This window comes from Phodopus roborovskii, unplaced genomic scaffold, assembly GCF_943737965.1.
Source record: "Phodopus roborovskii unplaced genomic scaffold, PHOROB, whole genome shotgun sequence".
In the NCBI taxonomy this organism is placed as follows: Eukaryota; Metazoa; Chordata; class Mammalia; order Rodentia; family Cricetidae; genus Phodopus; species Phodopus roborovskii.
In genome coordinates, this window is record NW_026126602.1 from 8,416,524 (window position 1) to 8,442,094 (window position 25,571).

The 25,571-nt window shown below is 41.4% G+C and overlaps 1 protein-coding gene across 1 annotated transcript in view; it reads right to left on the reverse strand.

Moving 5' to 3' along the window:
* The window catches only part of Armc3 (armadillo repeat containing 3), an 81,972-nt gene that overhangs the window by 25,412 nt on the left and 30,989 nt on the right, over nucleotides 1-25,571 (reverse strand). The window contains exons 9-10 of the mRNA XM_051205732.1: nucleotides 19,313-19,465; nucleotides 19,108-19,213 (exon numbers count right to left, since the gene is read on the reverse strand). Of these exons, the coding sequence (XP_051061689.1) occupies nucleotides 19,108-19,213; nucleotides 19,313-19,465 (259 nt within the window). The remainder of the gene's footprint in view (nucleotides 1-19,107; nucleotides 19,214-19,312; nucleotides 19,466-25,571) is intronic.

Below are 25,571 nucleotides of genomic sequence, written 5' to 3' on the forward strand. Positions count from 1 at the left end.
GTCTCTTAAGTTCTGGGTGTTTGGTTAATTTCCTCAGTGAGGATAAGTGTTAATTGTCAACTTGACACAACCTGGAGGCAGCTGGAAGAGTTCAGTGAGGTGTTGTACTGATTTGTTGCATGTCTTTTGGGGGTTGTCTTGATTCTGGTAATTGAGATGGGAAAACTTGATCACCATGGGTGGCACCATTCCCTGGGCATAACTATGTGAGTGGGGTAAGCCACTGAGCGCTAGCATTCACAGCTAAATTCATTGGTATCTGCCCTTGACTGTAGGCATGACATGACTCTGGGCTTCAGGGTCTTGCTGCCTTGGCTTCCTCACCATTGATGAAATGCAACCCCCAGTACTTGACAAAGGAGTTGTGTATTTTAGCCAAAGCATGCTTGTGATGGTTAAAACATTTGATGGAAGGGGCTGCATTCTGTTAAGTGCCTGAAAAATAACCCCACGTAATGAGATATGTGGAGCACACTGGTTAAAAGGGCCCGCAGTGGTGGGACCTGCCATGGCTGTCATCTCAGCTGTGGAGACCGCGAGGAGTTCAAGGTCTGTCTGGACTGTGAAGTGAGTTCAAGTTTAGCTGTGAAGTGAGTTCAATTTTAGCCCTGGCTACTTGGTGAGACAGTCTCAAAAGAAAAAGCAAAACAGACAAAGGGCCCAGGAAATGTAGTTTCGTAGTAGAGCACTTACCTAGCACATATGTGGCTCTAGGTTCAATCCCCAGTGACACAAAATTACATCAGTAATACTAACAAAAACAATTTACCTAAATCATGTTAATAGAAGTCATCAAGACAACAAAAATTATTGAGGCTTCAATAACACAAACATCTCAAATTTATATTGGACGTACCCTTTTTCATTTAGGATAGTATCATAAAAACAGGAGGAAGAGGAAGAAGAGGAGGAGAAGAAATAAGAAGGAGGAGGAGGAGGAAAAGGAGAAGGAGGAGAAGATAAAACTGGTTTACCCACCACTGTCCCAGTGCATTTAATTTGGTAACATCATCTAAATCTGTTTACTATGAGGGATGACCTGTGTCCTCAAAGACAAACATTAGGACAATTGTCCTGTCTATCACAGAGCAGATGACAAATGAAATCTGGGTAGGGAAAGTAGTAGTCCTCAGGGAGAATGGGCTGTGATGGTTATATAAAAGGGCTCAGAGGGAAAGAGAACAAAGCCCATTGTTAATGATAGACTGGCAAGTTTGACCCACAGGCCCACCTGCCTGCATCCTTGGCTTATTAGGCCAGTCCTTCCAATATACTTGCTGCCTTCAATGAGAACATCTCATTTCCATGCTTCTTGCTGTTAGGATACAATTAACCCTTCCTGTGACATCTTCCCTTCTTTAGGAAAATGTAACCAAAATTGACTTGTATAAACATGTTGGATGGCCCTGCATCTGAGTATAGTAGCTGGGGATCAGTGTTAGCTTCCTCTTCTTGGAATAAACTACTTTTAAGGGGTCATTTGGTTTTATAAATAAGGAAGATTTTACATCTGATCTTAGTCAAAGAGCTGAACAACAATGAATAAGAATAACATAGAGCTTACAGTTTTATTAGGAACATCTCATATTTTGCTTATGTAATTTTATAGTTCAAACGCAGAATTTTAAAAATTTTCTATAGCATCTATATGTGTGCACATGCTTGTGTTTGTGAGCATGTTTGTGAGCGTGTGTGTGTGTGTGTGTGTGTGTGTGTGCATGCGAGCGTGCATGCGTACTTATGATCATGTGTACATGCCAGGAATAGAATGCAGGGCATGCTTTATACATACTTTTCCACAAAACTACCTGCCAACCTCCAGAAATTCAAGTTCAATGTATTTTTCTAGGTGACACACACTGAAATCCTTTCAAAGCTCCTCTTCTTTTGACTAATTTTTTGGGCATAATGTAACTCAGCTCCTCATGTCACATGCTTCAGATCTTTAACCACTACAAGCATACCTTGCCCAAGATACACAATTCCTTTGTCAAATAGTTGGGATTTTTATTCATTTTTGGAAAATTGAAAGAGCACACCTCATTTTATTTTTTCAGTTTCTCATGAAAACAAGAAACTAAGAAACAGGGGGGCTGGAGGGATGGCTCAGCACTTAGTTGGGAACACTCATTACTTTGCAAAGGACTTGTTTCAGTGGCTCAAAACCACCTGTACCTCCCGTTCCAGGAGACTGAGTGTCCTTTTCTAGTGTCCCTGAGAACCTGGCATTCAAGTGGTGCACAGATTCAGGCAAAACATCATACACAAAAGTAAAATGAAGCAAAAATAACAGAAAGACTCAACGTGTATATAAAAAGAAAAAGGAGGAGGAGGAAGAGCAAAAACAGAAGCAGCAGCAGCAGCAGCTAAGAAACTAAGAAACAGTGGGTCAAGAATAGGGATTTCCACAAGGAATTACTGAGCTCTTGGTCCCTGTGCTCAGTATTGGCATTGTACGGTAAAGACATGCCTTGCCTTGGTCTGTGGATGGCTGCTTCCTGCTCCTCTCACTGTTCTTTATGAAGACAATAAAAGAAAGTATATAAAAACCTAGCTGCTTAAAAAGCCCAAGTTCGTGGTGCACAATGGAAGATAACTTTTACTGCCATGAACAGAATAGCCCCCCAGAGATAAACCAAGCTTTCAGCCCTGATTAGAAACGCACACATTGGACCTCCACTCTCCACCTCGAGTTTACATTCTAAAAACAGTTACCAAAAGGAACTGGTGGCAGGAAACCAAACCCTTGCTGCTTAAAAACAAATTACAGTGATAGAAATATGAAATTGTATATTAAAAATTTGCATTCATCATGTTTCTTTCAAACCCATGATATCTTGTTTTACTTTTTCCTGTTTCTAACGTGGACATCTAGAAATGAAAGGCTGTCATGTTTTGAAAACATGTTTCAGTTTCCTTAACGGTACAGCATTATCCAAGCAAGTGAGACAGAAGTCAGACTGCTGTATTAAGAAATCCAGAATTATAGGGCCATATGTCGCCACAATAGCTGGAAAATATTTTCTGATATTTTCTGCCATCATTGCTATTCAGTTGGAGTTTACTTAAATGAGTTTACATATGAATTTTTAAAGAACAAGTTAACAGCAGATACGGAGATGAATTACAAACATCAGTATGTTTATGTGAAGAACAGAGGTGCAGTCTAGCAGTTCAGAGCATCCAACCTGACCAGGTCCTGCCTACACCCCCTTACCACTATTTCTCTTCTCAATCTCTGTTCTTCATCCTTCAACTAAGTCCACACTGACCCCCTCTCATGTGGATTAGCATCAATATACAAGGTCCACACATACAAATGGCCCTTGACTTACAGTTTAAGTTGGTATTTTTCAAAAGCGACAGACATTCAACAGAAACCACCCTACAGGTTTTCAGTTTGGACAATTTACCAGGTTGGCAGTGTCTCAGCATGTGCCATAACCCATTCCTTCTCACCCCCTGCGCTCTTTTCCTTTCTCCTTCCTCCTATCCCCTCCCTGGTACCCTACAGTGTGCTGCATCATGAGGCCATGATGTCAGGTAGGTTAGGTATATTGACTGCATTTGGATTCAAGTTCAGTTTTCAATGGATTTGAGGGAGTATAAGACCATCATGAAGTAAGGAACATAACCAGGCAGTCCTAATATGTCTCATGCTCCTTCAACCCTTTCTCTCCCTTACTGCTAATGCAATATTTTAAAATTATAATCATAATGCTTACTCCAAACTTTCACTGTTTCCCTTTGTCAGGATAAAGTTCGGATCACCCACACAGCTTCCAAAGTCTTGCGTGTCTGGCCCTGCCTCCCTCTGTCACCCACACTCACTCCTCTCCTGTCCCTGTTTCTGTGTCTCACCTCAGGACATTCATCCAAGTTCTTCTGTCATCCTTCTCTCCTGGATGATCCCTTTCCAGTTTGGTTCAAATGACTTTTCCTCAACAAAAGGTTTCTAGATCCCCAAACTCATTTCTTTTTTAAAACCTGCACTTGAACCTTTATTAAATATACACATTTTTTGTTGTTGTTGTTGTTCAGAAAACAGTGTTTTGGCACAAACATTCACAATCAAACAACAAAATGTAATTGCTTCACAGTATTTGTCATGAACTTCAGTAGTTTTACACTGGAGTTCCCAAAGCCTACAATCAAACAAACAAACAAAAATCAAAACAAAATAACAAAAACAGCAAACTATGTCCCCCCAAAAATGGATACCAGATTTCACTAATGAAAAAATTCTACCTTAAATGCCCTTTCCCTATGATGAGATTGGTGACTACCTTAAATGCCATCCTAGAGCCTTCATCCAGTAGCTGATGGAAGCAGAAGCAGAGATCCATACCTAAGCACCGAACCAAACTCCTAGAATCCAGTTGTAGAGAGGGAGGAATGATAAACAAAGGGGTCAAGACCATGCTAAGGAAACCCACAGAAACAGCTGACCTGAACAAGGGGGAGTTCATGGACCCCAATCTGACAGCTGGGAAACCAGCATGGGACTGAACCAAACCTCCTGAACGTGGGTGTCAGTTAGGAGGCCCGGGAAGTCTATGGGGCCTCTAACAGTGGAACCAGTATTTATCCTTAGTGCACGAATGGACTTTGGGAGTCCATTCCCCATGGAGGGATACTCTCCCAGCCTATATACATGGGGGAAGGCCCATGTCCTGCCCCAAATGATGTGACAGACTTTGATGATCCCTCATGGAAGGCCTCACCCTCCCTGGGAAGTGAATGGGAAGGTGGTATGGAGAGTTTGTGGGGGGCATGGGGAGCATGGGAGGGAGAGGGAACTGGGATTGATAAGTAAAATAAGATTGTTTCCATTTAAATAAAAATTTATAAACAAAGAACACAGTAAAAAAAAAAAAGTTTACATTGCACATGTATGTGTTTGTGCTGATGTTCCCTTTGCCCCGAACTCCCTTCCCCATCCCTCCTGTATTTCCTCCTAAAGAACTACACCTCGTTCAATAGCTGTTCAACTTCTCTGTGCTGCCTTGGTGTGACCTCCTTGTCAATCACCCTCTCTCTGTTGTGCCTACTGCCCACTACAGGGTTCATAGAGCCAATGTTTACCCCTTATTTAGTTTGTGTATCCAGTTTTGGGGAGACCAAAATATGTTTAATGCCTTGTATTAATTCAAGGAGGTGAAGAAAATTTTTAGGTGGGTTGTGAAGGGACAATGAGGGAAGCCAACACACTGGGTTGTCCATTTTCTTTGTCTAGGCTGACCTCAATTGCGACCAGCCCATCCAGTCCTCACCACAGTGCTCTAGTTACACTGAGACAGCTTTTTAGCTGAGGTTAAGCAACAAAATTTTACGCTTCAAACAAAGGATATCTTGGGAACCTGCTCATTTCTTATACTGGGGGAATTGCTGTCTTTGCAAACAATGGTTCTGAGTGTGTCACAAATTGGATCTTTCTCCTGGTTTGAGAGACATGTTCAACAGATCTGTAATGGCTGGTTACATGAATCAAGGGTGACCTTGGACATTCTGGAAATCTGCTTAACAGAGCCCACATACAGGGTAATATGTGGAACCCGGTGGAACAGATGGTAATGTTGGCAGTACGAGCCTTGTTTGTTAACAGTGATTACAACCATTTCCACCAGCATGACTTTTCATATGTCTCTGAGTTTTGTCGCACCAAGGAAGACATGTTGGCACAGCCAGGTTTCAGCGGTTGAGAGAGGCACACACACAGCAAGGCTTAGGATGGCACCTGTAGCCCGGCCAGCTGACAGGAGGCCTGCACAGGAGAATAACAGCACCCTCTGACAAGCAGGCACTGGGACATCTCCTGGTCACCACAGCCAGAGCTAGAATGCAGAGAGTAGGAGTCCTGACCAAAAAAATGTGGTGTCAGGCTGGAGAGATGGCTCAGCAGTTAAAGGTGAGGCTCGCAACCAAAATGACAAAAAGTGTGGTACATTGAAAACAGGGATCACCTGACTGCTGCTCTTGGCTTCAGAACGGTGGCACACCCTCCTCCCCTGCCCCCAAAAGGCAGCAGCACACCAGGGCTGACAAACTAGCCAAGAAGAGTTCTTCCTTTAAATTGTGTTTAAAGAACCTTCGGCTCTAAAGGAGGAAATCACAATTGCAGGCATATGCTTAAAATAAAAGGCTTTAAAGTAGAAGATGCTTATTATGAAGTAAATGTTTGTCAAAGACACAGAAAAATAAAGGTGCAATAAAATACTTAGAGATATGTGTAAGCAGATTGTATCAAAATGATTTGCCTTGGATGTTGCTCTGAGGCTTCAAGGATGGTCTTTTCTTACAGTATCTCTTACACATTGTGGTTTCTGTGCAATCTATGATGAGCTGTGTTCACATGTTCTTCACGTAATTCCATGAAGAAATAACTATGCAACCATAGGATCAAGTGTGCAGGTCAGTACTGCCACAACCAGCCCAAGTTGCTTTTGTTATAGATTTGGAGGCAGTTAATCAAAGTCCAAGGGAATCAGATGTAATTTTCACACACAGAGTGACGAGGGGTTTTTATTGACTTATCTATTTGATCACGATTCTTCACTTCCCAACATGTCCACCAGACTCAGTTTCAAAAGTCAGACTACTCTGCCAGTAATTAACTACCTGCCATGGAATGAGAACAACTCTCTTCATTTTACATGGTTGCCTTGTCTCCTAATAAAATAAGAATGACGGCCAAGGTGCTTGGCTGCTCAGAATAAATGGCTTGTGCAGTTATCAAATGTCTCTGTTTCCCCTGGAAATTGGTCTGTGATATCTGTAAATGACATGGAATAGCATCCCATGGTAATTGAAGATATCATTTTATTTCCTTCAGGTGGACCCTGAATGCTCTAGTGTGACTGAAAGAATGTAAACCCCAGCACTGAGCCACGTCCCTCTTCCTCTATTAGCTCCATTCAGGTCCCTGGGGCCCCTCTTAAGGCCCCAGGATTGTTCGTCTCCTTATGACATTGTTATATTTTGTTTCACTTACACTTCTGTCACTTTCGAAATTAACATTTTAAGATGGTTGGTGTGTGATGCTTGCTTGTAATCCTGGCACTTAGGACGCTAACACAGTAACATTGGGGTAACCTGGCCTACTAGCCATGCCCTGTTTTCAAAACAGAATTGATATTAAGCTCAAGGAGTGCAGGTCCCCAGGGCCTTTGTCTCCATCTCCACTGTATCTCTACACAGAAAGGACTGAAAGAGAAATTATACAGTATCCTAAGTCCAAAGATGCATCTTTAGACAAAGGACAAATGTCTTAGCCCCTATTGGAAGTCATTTCTGGAGAGGAGAGATTTTTGGAAGAGCCAGGACACCTGCTAAACCACGAGTGTCTCAGAGATCCAAGCCAGTGGGAAATCTACAGTCCAGCTATTATTTCCTAGCTGAGACAGAAAGTATTTGTGAAGGGGTTAACAACATGCACAGGTTTAAAATCCCAACAGTCTGGCTTTTAATCTGTTCTCTCCTCATATTTACTATTAAGGTATTTGTTTTATCTGTTTGCTTGCTTGAAGCCTGGTTTTTCCTATAGCCCAGGCAAGCCTCCAACTCACTACATAGTCAAAGATGACTTAACACTCCCGATAACTCTGTCCCCACCTCCCAGGTTCTGGGATTACAGCCATTCACCATCACTATTTTCTGTGACTGCCTTCCCTCTCCAAGAAAAGCAAATGTAGGGTCTGCTTGCTTTACATTTGTTCAAGGAACGAGAAATGAGGAAAGGCCGAGAAGATGAGAGGGAAGGAGAGAGGAGTCTGGGGGAAAAGAAGGAGGGGGGAAGCAAAGAGAAAGGAAAGGAAGGGATGAGAAATACAGACTAAGTTCTGCATAGAGAACAAGAGCCTCCCACTCTTGCTGAGCAACAGACGAGTGGGAGACAAGCTGCAGGGTGTGGGAGAAGAACTCCAGCTCCACAGAGATGCAGGCCAGGGACAGGATGCTGTGTCGGCTCAGTGTCCTGCCTACCTCTAGTATCCTGATGAAGTGACATACCTCCTTTTGCTTATGAACAATTGCCCATGACAATAACAAGGGCAGTCCTTCACACATACGACTGCTGTTGTATCCAAAGATATGCTCCACTAGGGTGCTTAGCTAAACACCTGCACATAACTGCCAGTTACTAACAGCAGCAGAAACCTAATATCCATTAGATACCATGGACCGCAGGAAAGTAAGACCATATTTCACCATTTGCATGTGAAGATGAACCCTTTGCTTTCAGACAACTTTTTAGTCAGACAGCCAAGATAGACTTGAGGGATTTGAATGGAGGCAGCTTCCCCACAATCAGATCTCAGCCTTTCCATGGAGGTACAATTAATCAGCAGTAAGGACCTATTCCCAAGTGAAGAAAAACCTCGGGGAATGATTAATATGAAAAGTCAAGGGTGAATACAAACTAATGTATAGGTTTAAATAGACTTCAAATTAAAAGAGAAATAATCTAAAGATATCCAATCTGTTTGATAATTTCCTGTGGAAATCAGTAATGCCGGAAACCAGAGAGTACCAGCAACTTTAAAATGTTATGCAAATATCAGCCCTGCTCTGTAGGTAATAAAAGCGGCACAGATAATTTTCTAATTGAACATTTTATGAGATTCACTGAGCCTCACAACACTGGTAGCTAATCAAATTCAAACTGTTTGTCAAGGTCTGGCAAGCTTCTGCTGACACAAAGTAGGCACAGGGAATCAAGCAGTTTTATTGAAAGCTCAGTTTTTCATTCGAGGTGCCTTTTAACTCTAGTATGATTTTTCCCCCCAGCCAATATAAGCAAAGTAATGCAAGATGCTACCACGTGGACAGGAATAGAAGAGCAAAAAGTGGACATGAGAAACAGCCACTCAGTAAATTTGGAAGGAAGGAATACAGGAATAATTTGTAAGCATATCATGAAGATATTTCCTGTTTTATCACCTAAAAACAATGAACTTTGATTACTCATTTATTTATTGCAAATGTGTGTCTGCACCATGGTCAGAGGGCAACCCTTAGGAGTCATGTCTCTGCTAGGTAGGACTGAGCATCCAACTCAGGACATCAAGCTTAGTGTGACATGTGACTTTACCTACTGTCCAATCTCAGAGGCTCTTAGAGGACTTCTAAAGTACCAAGCTCTTTGAAATATCATCCTTAGTTTTTTTTTTTTAAAGGATCATTCTTCAAACAAAACCAGCTCTCCTAAGCCAGCTCAATTTATGTTGCCTGTCACTTCTATTGGGAGACTGCCAAGCTTCTAGAATTTTACAACAAATTTACACAAAAAAAATTCTCAATAATCTTTTCTATTACAATGGGATTCATTAGTGTCTATTGCTCAAACGTGCTGCGTTTGTCCCTGTGATAACACAGCATGGCAGATATTCAGCCACCACTAGGAAAAAAAAAAAAGGTGTCAAAACATTTTGAAATGACTGTACCTCAGAAAGGGACAAAGACAGACACAAACATCTGCTAGCCGTGCATTTAGCAGTAAAATACTATCACAATGAAATGCTTTCCAGATCACAATCTTTTAATAATGTTCCAAAAATATTATTTTAGGCTCACCAGAGTGTTTCAAATTAAATTAGTGTGTGTTTCATTAAAACACAGAGCGTGCCTTCCATTTTTGCCCCTCCCCCAACTCTCTCCTGAGCCCCCACTAGGGGGCAGTAGGAAGACATGGTTCCTGCCGCCGTGGGTGAAGGGAAATCACTCAGAAAACCAATTTCTTAAGAAAAACCCTACACAACAAAGACAATAACAGCGCGGCTTGGGCTTTTGGTCCGACCCACACATCAAACCTATGCGCTGAGTTTGCGTCTTTCGTGGGTCATTTCGATGCCCAATGTTTCTTTAAGTGTTTTGAGTCCCGGCATTATTTACCCTAAGTGAATCAGAGTGTTGCAGAGAAATGGGTCTAGCCGTTATTTTCAAAGGATGATAGCATACAATTGCAGCCATCTCAGAAGGGTGTGCAGCGAGCGTCCCTCCCTGCAAGAGATGCCCAGGGAGAAGAGAAGGCGTGGCGTGTGGCCACTTTTCAACAGATGTGTTTTGTTGTATTCTTGTCTTCAAAATAACCAGTCATCCCTTACTTACTCTGTTACAATAAAATATTGGAGACTCTAGGGATAATCAGTCCCACATCTGCAAGTTAAGACATACAAAGAAACGGTAAAATAAATAAACAAGGCAAGTTATATTATCAGCCCCACCCCAGCTTTATTTGAGTGGTGATTTTTTTTAACCTTAAACACACACACACACACACACACACACACACACACACACACACTTTCTGCACGGGTCAGAAATAATTCCCACTTCAGCTTGGATCATCCCTGACTATGTATGAAACAGGACAGTCACATAGCATGGTCACTAATTGAGTCCTTGGCTTATCTTGAGACATGCCTGTGGTACTGATTTTTGCAATAGTATATAAAAATATATACTGGGAATGCATTTAAAATTTTTCTCCACATATATGGCTTATCTTAGACATGATACTTTTATTTTCATGGACATTGAAGTGGTATTACCTGCCTTTGCTCAGCTTTATTTAATGGGCAAGAATTTTTTCTTTGTTTCTGTATTACTCAAGAGGAATTTTAATACCAATTCCACAAATGGCCTGTCGTTCACATTGACACAGATATACAGTTGAAGCTATTTGAAAATTAACAAAGCACCCAGGCACACGTGTACATGTAACATGGGGCGCTCTGTCTCTGTGTGGAGCCCTTTGGGTCTGCCTCTTACTCATTATTAGCTCTTGTGGTCTTGGCCAGAGGTCACAAAAATAGCGCAGTCCCTAGAGACTTATCTCTACTATTGTGAAGGCTTGAGGTGGCCCAACAATTAATCTATTTTTTTAAGGGATCACTTTCTATGTTACAATTCAAAACATTCTTGGGTTGCTGCTCTTGTGGGCAGTAGAGAAGCCATGCAAAAACCCTGAAAAGGCTAGAGGTTTTAGAACTATCTTCAAAGAGAACAAGTGGGGTGGCTACAAAGAGTCAAGGTCTCTGTGGTTGAACACACTGTCTTATGTGAAGAGTTGAGCCTTAGTTATCAGTTTTCACTTTCTTTTAGGTATTAAAAAGATTGTAGTTATTGCTTTCTATGTTTATTCACTGCTATTTTGCTAAAATCCTATTTTTTAAATGGTATTGTTTTAAAATGCCTAACCAATATTTATACTTACTGTCAAATCTTGCCATGGTTTATCAATGTATACATTTAGTTAGCAGTGCAAATGGAAATGAAGGATACTGAATTTTTTCCTTTCTCGCGGACAAATTCAAAAACTCTAATTCTGATCTGATCCAACAGATGGCAGTGATGTTATAAATTGTTTAAAATATTCTCATCACATATAGGACCAGCTACTAAGAAGGACGTCAACCGCAAATCATTCTCTCTGCACTTGCATACATTATTTAAGAATTTGAAATGATTAATTGGGTAGAAAAGTACAGAGTAAATAAAACATGAAATTCAACTGAAGTTATTTCCTAGTCCAAAAATTAATAGCTTCTCATTTCCAAAAATCATTACCCACAGAGGACTGTCAAATAGATTAGCAGCATACCGAGAAAGGGGGAATGTACCGAGTTAACTAGGGGCTACCTATTCACAGCTCTTCTCCATTTCTCCATCTCCTTTCCCATCCACTCTTCTAACTGGGCTTGTTTTCACCTTCTCCATTTTACTTCTGCATGTAAAGAAATTTCTTTCCCCTTTCACTTGCAATAGGTGACCCTGGCACTCAAATAGGTACTTTGATTCCTGTCCCTTGTTTCTCCCTCGTTAACCTTATTCTGCAGAAAATAAAGGATAGAAAGTAAGGAGATGAGGCTTTTAGAAGGCGCCACCATTGACTCTGTGGTGGCTTTGTGGTCCAAGTGATGTTTTCTCTGAACATGATGATGTTACATTTGGAGGCAGCTTCCATTTACTCAGAGGGAAAGAGCTCTTTAAGCAGGTAGTAATTTTCAAAGAAGCACAAATATCCACAGATGCAAAGCTAGCATCCACAAGCAAGTGAGTGGTTGGTAATACACTTAAGTGAAATGATAGAAATGTAGGTAACATAACTAGTTTCTATGTGATTTTATTACATTGAGATACACAGACGACTTACATTTAGGTAGGCAATGGTCATTTTACTGTTTATTAAGATAACCATTACATCTTCTTTACTTGATCCAAAAGAGTTACTAACCAGAACTAACCAGAAGAGATGTCTTCACTAAGATACCCATGAACTTTGTCAAATTGAAATTTTTAAAACATCTATGCAAACCAATGCCCATCATGTCGTTTTTCTTGTCTATGACTGTTTTTTTAAACATTCCCTTAACTGTCACACTTTTAAAAATCACAAAAATTACTAAACAAGCTTTGTAATACACAAATCTATAGACTGTGTGTAGAGACTAGAAAAACATGTGCTTGCTTTCTCTCTATTTAAGTAATTAAAGTATGCTTTTGATGCCACTCTTCACTGTTTGCATGTTTAAAATAAGCTGTGAAATTGCACTGGTGAGAAATCTTGCCATGAGTCTGGCTCAAGTTGGATCTAACAAGTTAGTAACAACTGCTCCAGAAAAGCCACAGGAAGTGCCTTTTCTCAATTTTTGTCTTTATACAATGTTATAGTCTCAGTTTTTGTCTTTATACAATGTTATATTCTCAGTTTTTGTCTTTGTACAATGTTATATTCTCATTTCACTCCTCTGTCTCTCTGTGTGTTTTAACTCAAACCTTTTTTGTTGTTGTTGTTGTTTGTTGTTTTTTGTCTTGTTTTGTTTTCCCAGATAGGGTTTCTCTGTGTAGCTTTGTAGATCAGGCTGGCCTGGAACTCACAGCCACCACCACCCACACAGGTTAACTCAAACCTTTTAAAAAGGAGAACTAACTGAACACTTAAGCTGTATGCACATTTAGATTTTAGGTGGTCGGTTATATTTTAAATGACCTTCCTTAGGATTTGCCTTAAGTTCTGGTGGAATCATCGGAACTAGGAAGAAAAACCAGGAGAAGCACATTCAAAATGCTGATTTCCTTTAGTAGCAAATGGTGTTCTCGGAAGACTCACAAAGATTCACAAAGGCAGGCAAAGTCCATTCGAGCCAAGTGGGCTAGTTCAAATACTCAATGGTGCATATGACATTTGGTAGGTGAGGTGTGTGTGTGTGTGTATGTGTGTGTGTGTGTGTAAGACCTAAGTCTGTACTCTTTTGGCAATGCAACACCAGGTATAGGATGTCCATAAGGGAAAGGGAGGGGAGCTAGTATAATTTTATTTAAACTTACTATTGGTCAATAGTCTACTAATGTTTTCTTTTCAGTACAATATCCACTTTCTCTAGAAGAAAGTTTCTGGAAGCCTGATCAGTTAAAGACTAGGGAATGACGTCAGGAGAGTAACTGTTCAGAATTTAAAGTCACCATAACCATCCCCTTTTAGTGTGCTATTAGTTGTGCCCCCCCCAAAATGATTCTTTAAAACAATACGTTATGATTTCTTTATTATGTTATCTTTGGAAACGAACCAAATGTCTTGAAATTTGTATATAAAACAAAGATTACTTCTAGTTTCAAACTCCTCCAGGAGAAGACAAAAAGGAGTTCAAATATAGTCTTAAATTTTCCTTTATTTTTTCTTTTTTAAGTATTTTTTAACTATGCACCACCCACATCCCAGTTTCAAAGCTGCTCCCTGACTTGTATTGGTCATGGACATTTCCAAGGTGACATCTTGTATTTTGTATTCACCGTTTCTGGTTGTAGAAAGCCCAGGCTTCTCTGTTAAAGGACTAGGGCTGGCTGCTGTTGGCTACACCTTCCAATATTCCCCAATAATCCCCTGCAGCAATTTCTTCCAGTTTGCTGACTTCGTGTTCCTTAGGAGCAGCTGATACTCCAAGCTGGATGTTCCCTTAGGCTTACCTGACCCAAGTCTGAGGGAGGCAGCAGGTGTCGTCTTCAGTGTCCAACTGCCATGGCAAATACAAACTTGGAGATCTTGGTAGGGTTTTCTGGAGATAGGGAGATCGCTCCTCAACCCCACAACTGTATCTTCCCCTCCACTAGTGGAAGAGAGATTTTTCAGTGGGTTTTCTCTTCTTCAGGTCCTCCAGCAGGCCCAGTTTACTGAGGCTTTCAGACTCCTCCTCTCCAGCTTTCCCAGCCAGTTTTCCAAGCACACTAAACTTCCCATTTTCCTTTGGGTTCATTTTCTTCTTTCTTCCTTTCTTTCTTTCTTTCTTTCTTTCTTTCTTTCTTTCTTTCTTCCTTCCTTCCTTCCTGTCTTTCTTTCTTCCTTCCTTTCTTTCTTCCTTTCTTCCTTCCTTCCTTTCTTTCATCCTTTCTTTCTTTCTTTCTTTCTTTCTATCTCTAACCTCTTCTCCCATCCCACCCCTATCTGTCTGTGTGACAGTGTTGTTCTAGATGTTTGGGATGTGTCAATGAATAAACAGAGAAAGGCTGCTCCCTCTACAGATCTGGTGGTAGTGGGAGACAGAACATAAACAGCAATCAAGCTAACCATTTAGCCACATGGGAGACAGTAAGCTAATAAGGATAGGCAACGCTGTAGCAATGTAGTAGACTGCTTTCCCAAGGTGATTTGAACAGTGACTTGGTTTTCTTAAAAAAAAAAAAAAAAAAAAAAAAAAAAAATCTAGACAAGAAGACTGTCAGTTCAAGATGCTCCAGGCAAAATACTTCTGAAACTGGAAAGGACTTCTAGAACATATTTTATGGCCTACTTTACTCTTGGTTGTTTTCTGCAACAATGTTAATTTTAAGTGTGTTAATGAAGTAAGCTACAGTCTCATTTAGAACTTGCTGAGAAGTTGGAGCACTTCCTCAGAAGCACACCCTCCTTTATACTTTCATATAAAATTGGGTAAGGCTAGTTACCTGGCATCCAAGAACTGCAGGGACTTCAAGGGGATTTATCAGGGAGTCAGCTAGACAGGTCCCTGCAGAGATGGAAGAGGAATGCAGTCTTCTAACAAAGGGCCAGAGAATCCTTGGAAGCCCGGGGACAACAACCCCTACCCCCACCCCCACCCTCGCCGATCTGCACTCAATGAAGGCTGAGTGGCCCCGTGCCCCTACGGGTCCTGGAAAACAGCAACTACTGAGAACTTCACAGTCACAGACAGATTCAACCCCGAGCTCTCATCTTCCCCGCCCTCCCTCCAACCCCTCCCCCACGCGGCCTCAGAAGCAGAATACGCAGTCAAAAGGGGACAAAGGAAGCAGTTTAGAGTCTTCATTCAAACTCAATACAAACTGAAGCCGTGAAGTTTGAAAGGTCCATGAAGCCACATTCACAGAGACTACCTAACAGACAGCACCCCAGTGCTGACTAAAACACTTCACCCCTGAAAAACCTGGATGGACTTGGTATTTATTTGCTAACGCTGTTGAGAAAGTCCCCCATCAACACTTCATTGTTGCAGGTGAATGTGTTTTCATGTGAGCAACAAGAAGCATGGTAGCCTGAGATCTGATATATTAGATGAGAATTGATTTTTAGATAGCTTGTAAAATTCCATTTTTAGATCATAAAAATTGGAATGAAATGCATTTGTAACTTTTACATAAAGATTCACCTCAAATTATAGTTTTCCTGGCTATTTCTCCTCCTCCTCTTTCTCTTTCTTCTTCTTTTTCTTTCTCCCTCTTTTCCTTTTCCTGTTGGCTTGGTTTAGTTTAGTTTTGTTTTGTTTTACCCATATATCACCCAGGCTGCATAACAAGCCCCTGGCTCCAGAAAATGCCCCAAATTTGAGAACAAATAACTGTGAGTGCTCAGCCCTAGATGAAATATCTGCCCCACCCAAGACTCAAGGAACATCTTATAAGAAGGCACAGAAAGTATGTGAGGCTGGAGAATGGGAGGGGGGATAAAGTACTGTCCTCTGGATAAGGTGTGTGCAGACATGTGAACCCAAAGTAGCTGTGGTTATCTGCACAAAACCATGCTGATTAGGAATTGTAGCATGAGGAACAAGGGCCTTCTGAGGCACTCGCTGAGGGGTAATGTTTGGCTGATGGGGAAGGGAGGATCAGTCACTTTTCTGTGGGGAGGGTGGCCTTTGGTAGGTTGCCCATGCCTCAGTGGATAACCCCACACACATTCCCTTATGGGCAGCACTAACGTGACTCAGTGGGTAGGCAGTTGAAGCTGGGAAGAAGTGGATGAGAGTGCTATCCTGGAAGGAACTGGGCAGAGAGAGTGGGGGTGGATATGATCAGGATACATTGTATACAGTGTATGAAAATTTCAAGTTAAAAAAAAAAAAGACTTATTTTCAAAAAGCATGAGAAATTCATTTTAGACACACCAAGACGTAACTATAGGAGACAGGGCAACTCAGACATACCCACAGAATTTATGGTGATTACAGTGCCTTGTTAGAAATGAGGTTAGAAATGCGGAGGTGTTCCTACAGCTATCAAATGCGCCTGGATTCAGCCCTAGCTTTGTCTCCTTCTTTCACGGTGAGCCACAGAAAGCAATCATAAAAACACAAATGCAGCCACCCCAGCAGCAGAATGGCCCATGCTGGGAGAGTCTTGGTGATATAGCTTGCTTCCCAAAGGGGATTCTTTGGACCCCAGAAAAGCCAGGTTTATGCTAACTGGTGTTTAAATACAGTCAAAGGAGAAAACATTTTCTATTAAAAATAACCAATCACATTTGCTGTCAGTTCTGCTGGATTTGACTTTACAATTGTTGAGGTATTACCATTCTAGAAGGATCTCCAGGTTGGCCAGGCTGGCTTCCCTGCTTTTGGTTAATTATAGGATCTTTTTTGATTCTAGTTTTCAGCATCTGACACAAATATATATACCAAGACTGACTTACTCTAGAAAATATTGACTTTAGGTTTGGGGAATTGGTCAGCAGTTAAGAACACTTGTTACCCTTGTAGAGTACTGTGATATGATTCCCAGCACCCACAAAGTGGCTCACAAACACCAGCAACTCCAATTTTGGGAGGTCCAAAGCCCTCTTTTGAGGGTACTAGTCATAAATGTGGCTATGCACACATATGTGCAGGCAAAAGACTCATAGATCTATAATGATAAATACATCAATTTTGATTTAAAAAATATTTTTAGCTCAAAAAAAAAAAAAAAGTAAAACTATACAGATCTCTCAAAGAACACCAGTAAAACCCTTACCAAATACATGTGAGGAAAGGTTGAAGGAATGGAGAGCACTCCTGACAGGTAAGAAAATCTGGCCTCAGACTAAATTACACAGATGAAGTGGGTTGTAGAAGACAAGCCTTTTAGTGGACCAGCTGCCTCCTAACTCCTTTGGGTTTATACAGAGCTGTGAAACCAGAGACCAGACTCATATCAAGGTGTATGTATGTACACTCTATAGGCCTGTTGAAAGTGTTTTAGGTAATATGTAAATCCAAGGGGACACCAGAGAGATTTTAATGTTGCTGATCAAACTTTCTGAGATGGTAGGGCTGCTGTCTTCAAATCAGTGCTTCCTGTGTCAGAGACATCCAAAAGGTCGGCACTTTGGTGGAGATGGTGATGACCCTGGCCTGGGAGGCGGTTCCGATGCCTCTGACAGAGGAACACCCTTTGTTTTGTTAGACTTCCACGGGGCATAGTTAGATTTTAGTCATTCCACTTACAACTTACAAAATGCTCGCGTGGGAGTACAGAAAAGGAAGAAAGATCAAGAAAAAGACTACATGAGGGGAAGAGGAACATATGCTTCAAGTTAGAAAGGGTGATTTTTAGCCATCACGTCACACACACACACACACACACACACACACACACACACACAGGAGAAAAGATTGTTTGGCTGCATACTAAGTAAGAGGCATGGAGGGGAAGGATTATCTTATTTATGAAAGCTGAGTTCAGGAAATTCCCTTCTTGCAAGACTGTGTTACATGTGGCGGAGGGCACATGGGCTTTGGAGTCTGACACACGTGGGTGCAGTTTCCAGCTTAGGTATTTTACACATGGGCGAACCCTGGAAAGTCAGCTAAGATCACAGTCTTGATCTCATTAGTGATAGACTACTTAGATAACGAGTTTTTAAAATGATTACAAAACACATTCCACAGTGTTCCTAAATCTTCACACATACACACACCCACCTTCCTTCATGCTCATCACTGTTAGTTCACTTTTAAATGCTCCCATTTTCTCATGTTTATATCTTTTTCAAAGTGGATCTTTAAACTCTTTAAAATGTATCATTTCTTAATAATGTCATCAAGAATATGTCTAGCATGGCTTACTTTCATTTGCACAGGAAGTGGGAGTTGTATGAGTTAGCTGGAGGGGCTGGGGAGACATTCAGTTGACACAGTACTTGCTGAATGAGCATGAGGTCCTGTGTCTGGATCCCAGCAACTATGCAAAGTGCAGGCATGGTTGCACAAGCCTGTAATCCCAATGTTAGGGAAAAGGAGCAAGGACCATCCTGGCGCTCACTGGCTTGCTAGGCTTGCTGAATCAGTGAGCTTCAGGCTCAGTGAGAGACTGTTTCAAAACAAAACAAAACAATAAAGGGAATTGGGGCTTGAGAGATGGTATAGTGGATATGAGCACTGGCTGTTCTTCCAAAGGATCCAGGCTTGATTTCAGGCACCTACATGGTTGCTCACAGCTGCCTGTAACTCCAGTTCCAGGGAATCCAATTTCCTCTTTTGGCCTCTGTGGCCACTGGGTACACACATGGCGCACAGATACTCAAACAGACAAGATGCCAGTTCGCATAAAACAGTAAAAATTGAATAAAACAATGTAAAAGTGATTGAGAATGATACCTGGGCTCTATATGCATCTGTACACATGAGCATGTAAACACACACACACACCACAGTGGAGCAGGTACACACACACAAAGACTTAGTTGCCAACAAAATCCAATAGCCCCAAAATTGTTTGGGAAATAAGCCAATCAGATGACTACTTTCATAAGAGACCCTGAAGAATAACAAAAATCAGGTTACCTAAAAAAAATATGAATCAACTTAAAAGCCAAATGTCAGAGTCAGGGTGTGCTGAACCCAGTGACGCCCCTGGACTTACTTGGCATTTGCAGAGCTGCTGGTGGTCAGGTTGGCCAGGGCCAGGGCAGCTGCCTCCCTTACCTCCTCATTGTCACTTTTGAGCAACTGAACTATCTGTGGAATCCCTGAGGAGAAAGGAGTATAAACCATGAGTTCAAACCCTTCTGCACGGCCTGGAGCACAGAAACTTTCAAAAATGATGCCCTGCGCGATGATTTACTCACCCTGGGTATTGAAAAAATCTTTGCTGCTGGAGTTCTCACTCATGGCTGAAATAGCTTGGGAAGCAGCGATCTTGGTTCCATCATTGTCGGACCCCAGGAGGGCCACCAGGCATTTTTCAACCTCTTGTTCATGAAAAACTTTTCTATTTTCAGCTTTCATAAATCAAAAGGAAAAGCAAGTCAGAATTTTTCTTGTAAAAACTGTATTAACTATTTACCACTTAACAGAAATATTAGTCATTTGCTACCTTTAATGCTCATGCCTAAAGTAAACAGAATGTGTACCTAGTTAATTGTCAGAACACAGCCGGAACACACAGGGAGTTATGGGTGCCACATTTATTCCATGTTCCCCCATCTGCCGTGTAGCAGAACTGTGCTAGAGAGCATTGCGTGGTAAGATGCACACATTCAGAACTCGGAAGCATTTGGTGCTCATCACATGCCGATTCAGCTCTCAGGGTTCACACAGCCTCTCTTCCAGCTAAGCACAGAGGCCCAAGTACCTGCTATTCTTTTAAATATCAAACACCATATAAAGACTGCGTACAATGTACAGATCAGAGAACTGGACACTCAAGACTCTAGGAGAAGGGCAGAGGGGAGGAGGAAAGAGAAATGAGTAGTGATATATGGTCTGGCTTCTCAGCAATCCTTCAAAAGCTTCAAATGTCTTTCCCCTAAATAGTTGAACATGCTCAAATAACAAAGGCCACAAAAATCACTTGAATTATCATTGACATAATACAAAACAATGTTAGGATAATTTTGCTTTTGAAAACACTATTCTATGTCCACATCATGGTATTCATCCCTTGTAAAATATTAAATTTCAAACCACTCTGTATGTGTGTGTGTTGACACTAAGCAAGCCATCTGCCACAGAGATTTCCCCAGCCTAAAACCCAAGTAATCTTTGTCTCTATCCTTTAAACATTTTTTCTCTTGTCCTAACTTTTTTTTTTTAAATAAATGCCAATCTCATAGTATCCTGAAGGAAATGTCTTGCCAATCTAAATTGGAACATCAAACCAGAGCATTAAATTTAGAATAGTAAGTTATTTTTGTGTTCTGTGCATTCTAAAATTTAAAAAATTTCATGTTCTATTTATTTCTAAAATTTTACTACTATTTAAGAGTCTGAAACATGTGTTAAAAACTGGGATCAATGGCTCCAGAGGCTGCGGGGGCTGGGGTTGGGGGGTGGAGGACATGATAGCTGAGAAATAATTCCTTGCTAAGTCACATTTGGTTTCTTTAAAAAATTTGGCTGTAGATTTGATACTCCATCCATTATCATTGGAAAGCCTGAAAAAGATACTCTTGACAAAGTCAGTTCTTATGGCCAGTGTACAAGGCTGTGTGGCTCTGCAGTCTGAGAACATGGCGTGCAGGGAGGCTCTGCTACCCCAACACTGACAACACTTTAGATTACAATCTGCACATGGCACTAATTAATTAATGTGTTTTAATTATTTTCCCCCAGAAATATTTTCAGAAACAAACACTAATGGGGGCTCCCTTGATAAGTTAAGCTCTGCTTTCCGCTCCTTCCTCCCTGACAATGATTCCCACATGCTCTCTCTCTATAGCAGCTTTCCATCAAGTTTGCAAAAGGCTTTCCCGCCTTGGCCCCACCATCCCCAGATGCGGCCTCAAGTGGCTGGCCTAGGTAGGTAACCTCACATAGGCGGTCAGGCTGGTCAGAAAGTGGGTGTTTCATTAAAAAGCTTCAGCTATTAACATCGAAAGCATGTGGCTTCTAAGATATTTTTAAACATACAAAGTCCTTATTAGTTTAAAAAAAAAATGCTGGAGGTTTTTCCAGAGACTGACCACATTAAAATAAATAAATAAATGGCTTCGTTGTAGCATTAAGCTTTTCCCGATGGCTCTGAATCAAATCCTAAACACAACATCCAGCGTGGATTCTAGCAGGCAGCTCTGACAAGATACAGTAGTAATTAATGTGAGAAGATCAACTTTCCAGGGCAAAATTGTTGCCTGCAAAGAAACTTCAGTATATATGTAAAAATACTGGAGAGATTAAAAAAATAATTTCAGCAAATACTTTGGGCAATTAGATTTTTACAAAATAATTTAAATAAACACCGTGGGCAATTAGTTTCTCAGCCCTGCTGGGAATGTTCTCAAAATCCAGCTGTGTTCACCAAACCTCAAAAGTGCTGACTGTGGTGTGGCTATAATAGATTTAAAAGATGAATTAACATATTAACCAAGTACTTCCACTGAGGAGAGATGCCAAGAAGTATTTGTGCTTTAATTATGCAGACAATAGAGATGCTAGACAGTTATGTTACTAATAGAGTAATGCCCTTTGAAAATAACACGCAGTGTGCTAACAAAGAAGGGTGAGGCTTAGAGCTAAACACAAACTCCCCTGGAAAACTTGTCCTTGCCCATTCTCTGGATTGGCCATTGTCTCACTTTTGCTCCCAGCTGAGATATTAGCAACAGCTCATAAAACTCTTGGCAATTAACACCTTCCCACCTTCTCCCTGGAGCCAGGTCAAAGACATGCTGACCAGGCTTCCCACAGTGGGAAATTCAAGCCAAAACTTTAAAAACGAGTGCCATTTTTTTTTGTCTCCACTGCTTTTGAAAAACAAGGAAAACACACACGCACTTATCTAAAAAAGTTATTGTAATGATAGAAAATAATTACAAATTAATACTGATAGTAGCTTTGTTCTTACTAACAGAACAAGGACTAACATCGGTCTAAACTTACTTCTGGCACTTCTTAACTGGGGAAAACTTTAAACGTCTACCTAATTATTTACTTTCAACACAGTAATACTAGGAGATAACTTAGTCCTTGTGATGTTTGAGGGTTCAGCAGTGTAACTGATATAATGCATGTCTAATGAATCTGGCAGAAGGAGGTCAAGACCATCCACAAATTAATATGAAAAACAGACAAGAAATATAAGTTGGCCGTGGAAAGAGAGTGGTCTACTGTTAGGCACACAGGGAGAGGTGACTTGGGGTTGTGGACAAGTAGACAGAATTAATAACCCAACAAGAAGGAAATAACCCAGCAAGGGATAAAGGTACTACCCAGTCCTCTAGCAGAGGCCCAGGAAGATTGGCTCTGGCTCACTACTGCTTAGATTGAACAGTTCTGTAACAAAATGTGGCTAAGTGAGAAGTTTGAAGCTGAGATTTTGATGGCCTGTGCATCCCATCAGAAGTGGGTTCACTCTTGTGGATTTATTAAGACAGAAAGCATGAATGTTTATGAAAACGTTTCTTTCTCTAGATATATCCTAGTTTGAGAAAATCAAACCACCTAGGTGCCAACTGGATTTGAAGAGCACTTGACAAAGGTTTCCAGTGTCCCTTTAGTCATCAAATGCAGAATTGACTCAGGGAGAACATGCTAGAAAGGACAAAGGAAAGTAACCAGCCTCATAAGTAGAATTGTAAATATATAACCTTTAGAACTGGGAGTATAGCTCAGATATGGATCACTGGCCTATCATGTTCAAGAGACTGGTTTGGTCCCCAGAACACACACACACACACACACACACACACACACACACACACAGAGAGAGAGAGAGAGAGAGAGAGAGAGAGAGAGAGAGAGAGAGAGAGAGAGAAGGAGTGGGAGGGGAAGAGGGCGAGGGAGAGGGAGAGGGGAGAGGAGAGCTCATTTTTTTTCAAACAGTTTTAAGAGTTGAGACCAGAAAGACGATGCTGATGGAGTTGTAAGGTACAGGAGAACTCCACTGAGTGATATTAGAATAGATGGTAATCTTACCCAACCAGAAATGGACATTCTGTTAGGCAGTGAAGGTTGATTCTCATTCTAATGCTTGCCTAGTGTCCCATAATAGCAGGATCAGATTATTTGAGTTTATGCATAAGAGAGTCTATAAAGGTCTCATGCAGGAACCTGGAAATGTGTTTAAAGCAGAATGGGCCCAAAAGTACATTTGTCAAAAGTCTCAGGGATAGGACAATGGCTCTTTGGGTAAAGTGCTTGCCACACAAGCCTGATGACCTGAGTTCAAATCCCCAGAGCACACAGATGCTAGACAGTTATGCCGTTTGAAAATAACACTTAGTGTGCTGGCATAAAGAAGGGTGAGGCTTAGAGCTAAACAATCTCGCCTGGAATACTTGTTCCTGACAATTCTCTGGAATGGCCATTGTCCCACACAGGTCTCTATAATCCCAGCATACCCTTTTGAGGAGATGGGAAGAGAAGGCAGGGGAATCTTTAGACGCTCTCAAGCTAGCTAGCCTAGTGCACACAGCATCAAACAGCAGCAGAGGTGTTTTCTTAAACAAGGGAGAAGGTGAGGACCAACACTGGAGGCTGGGTGTTTGCCTCCACAATGCTCTGTGATACACGTGTGCTTTCACACACATGTGCACACACATACATATTCATCTGTGCACAGACACATACACACAGGTACACACCCACGCACGCATACACATGCCTACGCACATGTGCACCCATACAGCCACACACAGGCACACACAACTTAATTTTATAGGTCCAGAAAGAGAAACCAGTTATTTCATTGACACTTTTAAAAGGAGTAGAAATAAACATTTTGATTTTCTTTCTGAATCTAACCATTTGAAAATCATGGACAGCAATAGGTCAAAATGAGATTTCCCCAAATCCAAAGACTTAAGAACTAAAACCAGAGCAAATGAATACAAAAACCATAGCTTAACATAAATCATGTTCTGCAGAATACAGCACACCATGAGAGGTGGGGCAAGTTCAAATCTAACCAAAGGATGTGTGACTCCATCAGATGATCACCAACTTGATCCCGCTTGTCCTTGCTTTCCTCATTTGGAGGCTATAGTCTGGGAAGACAGAGATAGCTTCAGACAGTCCATATATCTCTGAGATTACGTGGAGAATAATGTCCATATTTAAATGTTGGCAAGTTTACTCTGATCACATTCTAAAAGAGATTCAAGGCTCCTCTAAAGCTTGAGTTTGGGTACAGTGTTTGCATGTGCTTGGAAGCCATAAGCTTGGAAGCCATAAGCAGCAGCAGGTGGAGATTCAGCAGGCATGTCAGAACTGGAGACAGATTTGAGACTTGCAAGCAGAGAAGGAAGCGATGCAGACATTAGTCATACGTGAGAGTTCTCTGGGAGATTTTAGAAGGAATAAGAAATGAAACCAGAAGACAAGCTCAGCACTGGAGTGATGAACGACAACTAGGAGAAGAGCTAAGTGAAAGACATGTTCTAGAAATGGCAAGGAAGACAAGTGTAAGGGGGAGAGGACCATCAACAGTGGGTGTCCCACAGAGTTAGAGCTTAAGGAGAAGGAAGATATTTGTCTCAAGGATCCAGTTAATACTTTACGGCATATTCATGTCAAATTCTACAAGGCTGTTTTGTGATCGGTGGGTTTAGCAACGGAGAGAAGCTGAGGGGGCAGAGCTATTTAAGAATTAGCTTGTCTGTCAGAGAGGTTGACTAAGAACACAAGAGAGAAGAGGACCATGGGGCAAGGGAAGAAGAACTTCCATAAATTATTCCCGGTCAAAATCATGCACCACCCTTGTTAACCTCCACCTGGCTGGTACTGACACCAGCAGAGAACAGAACAGTGATGGTGTGTTGCTACAAAGCAAGAACACCCCAGCCACAGTCCACACCTGGACCAAAGGCTTTCCCTGACATCTCATCTGTGAGCCTCATCTGCTACCTGCACCCAGGCTATGGCAGAGCAGGCTGCAGTCCACAGTAACAATGCAGCTCTCCCATTGCAGGGCAGGAATGGAAGGAAAAGGACAGAGGTGCTTTAAAGACAGTAAGTACTTCACAGGGAAAAAATAATAAGCAAGGCAAAGACAAGAACACAGAATACAATAGAATGAATATTGACTGCGTTGCAGGAGGCAGGTGGGGAAGATACCAGCACAGATAGTGTGGGGAGGGAGATGTAGACACATTGAAGTGAAGACACACTTATCAAATGTATCCTTCCTCCTAATTAAGTAAATATTTGTGTTTTAGGTGTATATGTGTTCTGACTGCGTGTATAGCTATACACGTGTGCACTCCTGGTGCCTTTGGAGGCCAGAAGGCACTGGATCTCTGGAACTGGAATTACAGACTCTTGTGAGCCACCATATGTATTCTGGGGATTGATCCTGACTGAGTCCTCTGCAAGAGCAGCAAGTGCTCTTAACTGCTGAGCTACCTCTCTAGCCCCAGCCCTTTTGAATTTAATGAAAAGAAGGTTTTT